At 38.4% G+C, this 10000-nt stretch overlaps 1 protein-coding gene across 1 annotated transcript in view; it reads left to right on the forward strand.

Annotated features, from left to right (window-relative positions):
- The window catches only part of ccdc180 (coiled-coil domain containing 180), a gene marked incomplete at both ends in the record, with an annotated part of 66379 nt that overhangs the window by 9231 nt on the left and 47148 nt on the right, over positions 1-10000 (forward strand). The window contains one exon of the mRNA XM_080036589.1: positions 604-767. Coding sequence (XP_079892715.1) covers positions 604-767 — 164 coding nt within the window. The remainder of the gene's footprint in view (positions 1-603; positions 768-10000) is intronic.

The following is a 10000-nucleotide window of genomic DNA, read 5'->3' on the forward strand; positions in this document are numbered from 1 at the left end:
TGTGTGTGTGTTTTTATACATAATGGGGAAATGCCCCTGTTGGAAGACCAAGAAGAAGAAGAAGTACTATAGAATAAATAACTAAATGCATCTTCACCTCATCTGCCTGCCTGCCTGTCTGTCTCTCTCTCTCTGCCTGTCTGCCTCCCCCTCTCTCTCTCTCTCTCTCTGCCTGCCTCTCTCTCTCTCCCTCTCTCTCTCTCTGCCTGTCTCTCTCTCTCTCTCTCTCTCTCTGTCTGCCTGCCTCTCTCTCTCTCTCTCTCTCTCTCTCTCTCTGTCTCTCTCTCTGCCTGTCTGTCTGCCTCTCTCTCTCTCTCTCTCTCTCTCTCTGCCTGCCTGCCTGTCTCTCTCTCTCTCTCTCTCTCTCTCTCTCTCTCTCTCTCTATCTGTCTCCCTGCCTGCCTGTCTGTCTGTCTCTCTCTCTCTGCCTGTCTCTCTCTCTCTCTCTCTCTCTCTGTCTGCCTGCCTGTCTGCCTCTCTCTCTCTCCCTGCCTGCCTGTCTGCCTCTCTCTCTCTCTCTCTCTCTCTCTCTCTCTCTCTCTCTCTCTCTCTCTCTCTCTCTGCCTGTCTCCCTGCCTGCCTGCCTGTCTGTCTGCCTCTCAGATGATGAACCAGTCCCTGCTAGCTAACCGTCGCAGCGTAGCTCGCTTGTTGCTGCTCCTTCAAGAGGAGAATCTGCAGCAGGAGTCTGTGCTGCGGCTGCGCTGGGACCAGTGTGTCAACCAGTGGAGAACCAGCAGAGTCACACAGGTCATGCTGCACTTCAGGTAGGCTCTGGGTGTGTGTGGGGGGGCGTGTGTGTGTGTGTGTGTGTGGGGGGGGGGGCGGGCGCTGTGTGTGTGTGTGTGTGTGTCTGTGTGTGTGTCTGTGTGTGTGTGTGTGTGGGGGGGGGGCGTGTGTGTGTGTGTGTGTGTGTCTGTTATTACGATTTCGACTATACAGGTCTAATCTAAATGAAAAGCTATTATCAAAAGTCTATGAGTTATGTCCTCTCAAACTCCTGGTAACCAACTTGTGGCACAATGCTTTAATTGTCTATCATTCCTCTATAAAGAAAACTCTCCGCTCACCATAGTCCCCTGTAAGAGACGCGAACCCCGGCCTCCTTGTTTAAAAGCGCGGCATTTACCCTCTAGACTAACCTGAGTTTTACGTCTAAATAAAGTACAATGTCCAATATATAACACTGTGTTTAAAAATCCCTATTTTATCAGAGTCACCTCTGCTTATAATAAGGTCGACCTCCGCTAAACTATAAACCTTTTCTAATATTGTTATCAGAAAATCCTTCTCCCGTGTTCACGGAAGGTTTCAATATTGTGTATAAGTTATTAGAAACTTATTTTGTAACCCACCCTCCTAATAAAATAGAACAAATATACTATTTTCAGAATATAAACATCTAGTTTAATCTGGGAAGGTATTTATGACCTATTCTTTTAGTTTAAAGATTAGGTGTATCAACATATTCTCTCTTTACAGAGAAGTTAGTTGTATGAAGTTGTGTGTGTTTTAAATCAGTAATGTGCCGTCGTGTAGAATCATACTGAACTTACCTCCCCGGGGACAAACCATCTCTTTGAAGAAAAAACACTATGCCTAAGGTCCTGCTGTTCCAGTTATAAACTAATTCACAACTGAGGCTTTCAACATTAAGGGATTTTATTTACAAAATACAAGAGAGTATAGATAATACATAAAATGGATCAGAAAGGAAAAGAAAAAAGGGTATATGCCTATAACTCATTTAATAGAGTTAGTTTGACTTGGTTCTCGTTTCTAAATTTGTTGTAACTCTTGAAACAATATCCAAACACTTACGTGCCTGTACATATCATTCCCCGAGCTATTAAACATCATGAATTACAAGGAGTCAGACAGATATTGTACAACATGGCGGTACACACTAGCGTATACAAGTCCCGTTGGCTAAAGGCTCCATATGACCATCAATATCCGTCTATTTCCTTGCAGAAATTACAGTGAGTTAAACAGACATTATACACATGGCGTTACACACTAGCGTGTACAAGTCCCGTTGGCTAAAGGCTCCATATAACCATTAATGTCCATCTAACCCCCCGCATCTCAGTCCGTTTTTCTAGTTCTAAAAAATTCTTGATCAAGTCATTCTTAGTGTCAAGAGGTTCACAGATGTGTTTTTAAAAGACTTTGCCTCTAAGTACTTTGGAGTATTTTGGACTCACAAAGTTTTTTCTAAGTTTTTCTTCTGCTTCCATGGTTAAAGGGACAGATAGAGTCTGCTGGAACAGAGAGTAACACACAAAAAGCGGCCCCAAAAAAACCTCAAAAAAGCATCAAAAAGCCCTATCATCTCCCAAAAAAGCCCTGTCCTGCTTCAAAACAGGCTCTTATATAGTGAACTGAAAACCAATGAGACTTGGGGGAAGGAGGAGTGAAAAAGTCACAGCTGTTTGGGGGAACCCCGGTAGCCCCCTCCCTCTACTCCTTGCTACTGTATGGCCATATAAGGTCCTTCCCCCTATTACTTCCTGTGACCCTATGGTCCTCCCCCATCCTCTGGTCAGAGGAGCATTTTACATTCTATTCTGTTTCATTAAACATTTCCTACTTTTACGTATGACAAAAAGAAATACAAATGTCACAATATATGCACAAGTAAAAAGTTACATCACGTTCAATTATCACTTCACCCTCTCATGAAACTTATTACTTGTAAATATTCAACCATCATCCGGACATCAAACACCCTCATAATACAAATCAAAATAGAAATAACAAAAAAAACGTTTTTCTTTTTCTAAACTGATCCATAGAAAATTGCCTTAAATCACAAGCATAAAATAGAAAACACTATCCAGAAAAAGGATCTACAAAAAAGAAAAGCATAAACGTAATAATATAGTAATTATAATATTCATAACGGTAAAACCCAATTCAGAGAGCATAAACACAACACCAGATCAAAAAGTTAAAATAAGTAAGTGACGGATTACCAAAAACCTGTTCATAAAAAAAAATAATAATAATATAAGCAACCCCAAAGGATATAGGCCTACACAATACTAAAAGACTCCCCTCAGTTACATAGGCTAATACAACCATGACCCAACCGTACAGATGAAGAAACATTTAGCAGAACACATTAGAGTATACCTGTAAGAAAACCATGACATCCTGACACCATTCAGAGTAAAGAGTTCATCAGACAGTAGAATCAAAAGTTCATAAGTTTGTAATGTCCAAAAAATTTTAAAAACACAGTCCCACGACGATCTTAACTTTAAAAAGAGTCTTTTAGGCCTTTTGAGCCCTTTCTTCAATCACAGAGTATGTAGATTAGTCAGTTTTTGAGCTTCTGCTCAATATGCAAGATGGCAACCCTTGTCTCCAGGTTTACACACTTTGATATATTCTCCAAGCTTAGCATATAGGACATTTTCCCAACAGTCCCCAGAACTTCTGATCTTAGAATAGTACACCTGCCCCTGGCCCACATCATAGAAGACTTGTCGCTCCCAGTTTGAGAGCGCAGGAAGACAGGCAGATGCAGAAAGGCCCACTGCATGACAAGAATGACGCCACAGCAGGATAGAGTTGATGGCCCCCACCGACTGTTAGGAGTGCCATGGAACACAGCACTCAGCAAACGAACGATTCTTCCCCTCCAGGAGACATGGTGTAGTTCACCCAGATGGAACAGGAGATGGTCAGGTTTGGAGGTGTCACAGCCTGAGACGTAGCTATCAAGTCACGCCTATGTGTCAGAGGTCTAGTAGGCCCAAAAGTCTCCCAACTTCTTCTGCAGACTAAGAGTCTATGGTTGTGATATAATAGGCTACTCAATGTAAGAGGAAAGTGCAATTCATCAACTAAGGCTGCTGATAAAGTTGTATTTAGGGCTTTTAGAAAGGATCCTATTGATTCGTATTGGAATATAGAGAGCCTAATGCACTACAGCCATCTGTCATAAGGAGAGTGAGAATGTCTCACCATCGAAAACTAAAAGAAAAGTATCAAATCAAACTTAAGTAATCCATCAATAAAATAAAGATAAAAATAAAGATAGAAACTGGTGTTATGCTCGTATGCTATATTCATAGGGTACTCACATAATATCAAGTAGCAAAACTAAAATCTTCTATAATAGAGAACAATAGAAATGAGCAAATCACTCACAATTTCAGTAGTAAATAAAATGAAAATGAAAATAAAAGTAACAGTGAAACTAATATTACCGGTATAATCCTTTTATCATTTATGTATTCATCCATTTTAAAAATAAAAAATAAATAGAATAAAAACACCTAGTCAAAAGACACTCAGACAAGCCCTCAGATTTGATTTCAAAAGAGTTGAGAGATGCAAAAGATTGCATGTTTCTGAATGTCTATTCCAGACATGCACTGAAAATAAAAACTAAAAGCTAACACGTTATAATCATGTCTTAACCACTAAGGTAAAACAAAAATAATAACTTATTCTCCCAAAGACACACATCTTTAATTAAGGCGAATCACCCCAAGTGAATAGGGATTTTTCCCTGTCTTTTAAACTAAAGAATCCAGATGTTGGATGAAGCCAGATTTTAGAAATTTAATTTATGTTTACCACATATTAGTCTTTAAAGATTTTACACCACAGATTTCGGACACAATTTCTTTGTATTTAATAAATCAAAAAAAACTATGTAAGCCTACGTTTTAGAAATGCACCGTTGGCATGTTTTTAGGAGGAAAATGTCTCATAAATCAGACTAACAATATATAAACAAATGTTTGTGTAAAAACCTCTTAAAATAGGGCAATGAATGACACTGAGAAGTCTAGTAGATGCCAGTGGTTTGGAAGCCGAGACATTTTATTCAGACTCGGAATTTTGAGAAAACTTGATCAGAGAAAACTGTCGTGAAAAAAAATAAAAAATAAAAATAAAAACGTGAATTCTACTGGTAATCACCGATTTTATCTACAATAATTTAGTGAATTAGGACCATACCCCTCAACACCGCTGCTTAACATATAAACTATGCTATGGCATAACAAACATTTTCATCCACACGCTAATTAAAACGTGATACATTCCTTATGAGCCACTGTGGCTGTAGCCGCAGCACTCTCCCCTCTCTCTCCCCCTCTCATGCTCTATTAGACTGTATCTCTCCGCCGTGATCGATCAGAATAATTTACATGTCTTTAACACTTCTCCCCTTCAAAAGGCAATCATCTAATGTCCGTATCCACATAAATCAGTCTTTATTTTGTGTTAGTTTGGAATATTTTCGGCGTTTTTTACCATTTTATTTTGTGATTTTGAAACTACCCGCGGCAACCAAAGCAGGTCACGTGATGCCTTCTGGCGAATCAAATCAATACGCGCACCAGTCAAACAGGTTGCGCTCACTGTACCAAATCACTCCTCACACTTTCACTATTTGTTGCTAATCAAAAGCAAATGTCCATATTATGATTCGATAAGATTATACTTGAGATACAGAGTTTTCTAACAGTACCATGGTTATTAAGAGTCAGACAGCGGTCGCGCTGCTGTATGTTACATTAAAATGCTCACTTTTGGCAAAACCTTGGAGCAAAACTCAGACGCCAGGAAAAAAATAAAATTAAAACATATAGTAAGAAATAAACCTTTAAAACGTTTATTTTTGGTCCCTTCTTTCACATTAATATGAAAGAATACATGCCGTGGAAGCCAGAATAGACACAAATCTCAAAATTGACCCGTGCTAAACAATAACCCCCTACGTTTTTTCCTGTCGTATCTTGAATTAAACAAAAGGGAAAGATTGGACTGGCAAAAATAAAGATTAACAGGTGCTCCAGCCAACCTCACAATGGGCTGTCGGACCGGAGACAAACTGCCTATACGTTTTCTAAACTCAAACCAAAGCCGCGAAAACAAGTTAACCAGTCCCATCCTTTCTAAGAAACAAAAAATAGCTGAGTAAAAAAACTTTCTACGATAGAAAAGACTGTGATTATATAAACAGACTAAGATAAAAAGAAAGAACACACTTGACTATACTAAAGTAAAGGCAACTTGTTAAAGTTTTAAACTCAAAGAGCACACGCACCAGCTGTGTCTTCAAAGGTAAGCTCAGAGTGTGTAGAAGGAAGGAAGGATAGATGCCATAAAATAGGGCCACTACCGTTAATGCCAATATGGTCTTCCTGTTTTTCCTCTAAGGTGTGAATTCCCAGGCACGGTCTGTGGGAACCTGTAACAGTTTTTATACCCACGGTCTACTTCTCCTCTTTACACTCCGAGACCAGAACAAATGTACAAATGTATTAAACATCTAAATAAAATAAAAATAAGAAATCGGTCCCCGGGGCAGACAATATTCCACACGGCATTGTGTAATGTATATTGAGCTAAAAAGGGTTCAACACTGAATCAAGGAAGAATGAGATAAGGTGTCTCCACTTTATTTAATTTCTCAAAGGAGTATTCTCAGTTGTATCTTTAACTCATCAACCAAACACAGTGTTGACTCTTTTCACTCTGGTGTTGTATGTGCATTTCGGAATGAGAACAAAGTTCTCTTTTAAAATGAACCACATGTTATATGTGTCCAGTAAGTTCTACAAAGTTTGTGCACCAGGGAGTAACTTATCGAGGCCATTTCAATGGTCACTCAGGTGTGTGCATTTTCTTACTCTTGATGTAAAATCAAAAGTTTTCTAGCCATTTCTCGGTTACCAATAGACTATCCTGTCTGACTGCTTTAACAATCATTTTTAGAACATCTATTTCTCTCATTGAAAACCCAAACCATAAAACCTTAAACCTATATTAAATAGATTACTTCACCTTTGTAGGCTAAATGACAAAGATTGTCTGTGAATATTTTGCGAGTAGTTCTACTGCGCTAATTTCAAACTGTTTCTATAGCCTACTGCTGACTTGTTGCGTCTCTTCTCTTTGCTCTGAAATACCATTTTCCTTTCTCTACGAATGTTTAATGAAAATAAATGCCTGAAAGACTCCCACTAACGTTCATGAGGTTTTTAGTGTGAGCGCAGCAAGTAGTAGTGTAAATGGAAAGCTTTGTCTATTTTTACCATTTTTAAATCCACTAAAACAGAAGACATGCTGCTGTATAGTGCGCTTCATGTGAAAAACTATGTTCCTGTTTTTATCTGCTTCAAAATAAAAGCCTACTTACGTTTGCTATTAATCATGCTTTTTAATGTGAAGGCGCAAAGGAAATGCCCCGTTTGCACGCAGTCGCTAACTTTTCGGTGGTAACATAGAGCGCACTATTTAAAGTGAGAGCCGTGCCTGTCCCGTTTACAAAACGTAAGAGTTTGTTTAAGTGTTAAAAACCCATCGATCACACATTTATCACCATCTAAATCAGCGGATGGACTCAATAACTTACTCATATAAGACTATTTTACCCCATATTTTTCGAAAGTTGATTTTGAGCTCTCAAAGCTTTCTTACTGTAATCTAGAATTGCTTTTTTTCTGACCATTTGGAAAACCTTGGTGAAATGTCTGTCAACTCTGCTCCCCCAATTTATGAGTCCCGGGGTGCAGACTCCATTTTGATTTCCCTGGGTGCTGCACTCACAGCCTTTTTTCACACCCAGACGTGAAATGGACGCGAAATGGAGGAGAAAAGGAAGAATTACCCTCTCAAAAGTCCCTATTTAGAAAATAAATTAGGCTACTATACCACAATGGTTTTCATCGGGCATTGGTCCTAATAGTTTAACATGTAAAACTATGTCTACCATTAAAATAGTCAGAAACTTTAAAATCTACTATTGTTTTGTGTAAGAAAAAATTCTTAAAGAGGTTGCTCTCTCCTCTTTTGGAAGCCTTAGGCTCTCTCTCTCTGTTCATGTATACAACAGAGTTAAACCGCATCCGTCCTTAATTGTAAAGTAAACTACAATCTAGCCACTAAAAAACAAATGACGGGTGAGTAAAAGTGAAACACCTTTACTATATATGGTGGTAACAAGCCTTTTAATTCCTTCCTTGGATCCCTGAGTCGTACACTAATTTGATCAGATTAACTGGACTTTCACCTGTTCTGGACATCGCCTTTTTCGATTCCAGTGAGAAAGGGGAGTTATTATATTCTTATCTATTTAAAAATATCCTAACGCCTGGCTTCGATTATTACAAACTAATAACCACAAGTACTTGTAACACCTAAACTTAGTACGCAGAACTAATTGAACTATCTACTAAATCCCTTTCTGTCTACTTTGAGTTTTATCTCAATCAGAAAGCGCTTTTTTACTGAACCTAGTCTATAACATCTTACCTAAACAGTTCCAATCTCCCCATTTTAAACAGACGATTCCTACTTTACATAAGAAAGCCGGCCGAGTTTTTAGAGGAAGACCAAATAGCCTCCTGTCCAGTGTATTAGTTACTAGATTTAAGTAAAGCAGAAGAAACAAAAAACGTAATCTCCAATGGTGCTGGTTCGTGCGTTATATTTTTATTAAAGGAAATTAAACGCAAATTGGAGACACGTCGTATTTTTATTCCTTCTGGCAGACATTAATTATTTCCTCGGCTTGTTTTCGCCGGTTGAAAAAGACTCTCTCCCTCACGGGAGTTTCAGGTCCTTGTATTTTAAGCTCGGAAGAAAGTTATTTCTCTATCCCTTGTACTATAATACACAGTTATATGAAACTAACAATCTAACTCGAGCCCCGCGAAATTGGGCGCCATATTACGATTTCGACTATACAGGTCTAATCTAAATGAAAAGCTATTATCAAAAGTCTATGAGTTATGTCCTCTCAAACTCCTGGTAACCAACTTGTGGCACAATGCTTTAATTGTCTATCATTCCTCTATAAAGAAAACTCTCCGCTCACCATAGTCCCCTGTAAGAGACGCGAACCCCGGCCTCCTTGTTTAAAAGCGCGGCATTTACCCTCTAGACTAACCTGAGTTTTACGTCTAAATAAAGTACAATGTCCAATATATAACACTGTGTTTAAAAATCCCTATTTTATCAGAGTCACCTCTGCTTATAATAAGGTCGACCTCCGCTAAACTATAAACCTTTTCTAATATTGTTATCAGAAAATCCTTCTCCCGTGTTCACGGAAGGTTTCAATATTGTGTATAAGTTATTAGAAACTTATTTTGTAACCCACCCTCCTAATAAAATAGAACAAATATACTATTTTCAGAATATAAACATCTAGTTTAATCTGGGAAGGTATTTATGACCTATTCTTTTAGTTTAAAGATTAGGTGTATCAACATATTCTCTCTTTACAGAGAAGTTAGTTGTATGAAGTTGTGTGTGTTTTAAATCAGTAATGTGCCGTCGTGTAGAATCATACTGAACTTACCTCCCCGGGGACAAACCATCTCTTTGAAGAAAAAACACTATGCCTAAGGTCCTGCTGTTCCAGTTATAAACTAATTCACAACTGAGGCTTTCAACATTAAGGGATTTTATTTACAAAATACAAGAGAGTATAGATAATACATAAAATGGATCAGAAAGGAAAAGAAAAAAGGGTATATGCCTATAACTCATTTAATAGAGTTAGTTTGACTTGGTTCTCGTTTCTAAATTTGTTGTAACTCTTGAAACAATATCCAAACACTTACGTGCCTGTACATATCATTCCCCGAGCTATTAAACATCATGAATTACAAGGAGTCAGACAGATATTGTACAACATGGCGGTACACACTAGCGTATACAAGTCCCGTTGGCTAAAGGCTCCATATGACCATCAATATCCGTCTATTTCCTTGCAGAAATTACAGTGAGTTAAACAGACATTATACACATGGCGTTACACACTAGCGTGTACAAGTCCCGTTGGCTAAAGGCTCCATATAACCATTAATGTCCATCTAACCCCCCGCATCTCAGTCCGTTTTTCTAGTTCTAAAAAATTCTTGATCAAGTCATTCTTAGTGTCAAGAGGTTCACAGATGTGTTTTTAAAAGACTTTGCCTCTAAGTACTTTGGAGTATTTTGGACTCACAAAGTTTTTTCTAAG

Source organism: Ammodytes marinus, assembly GCF_949987685.1.
Source record: "Ammodytes marinus genome assembly, chromosome: 2".
NCBI lineage: Eukaryota > Metazoa > Chordata > Actinopteri > Uranoscopiformes > Ammodytidae > Ammodytes > Ammodytes marinus.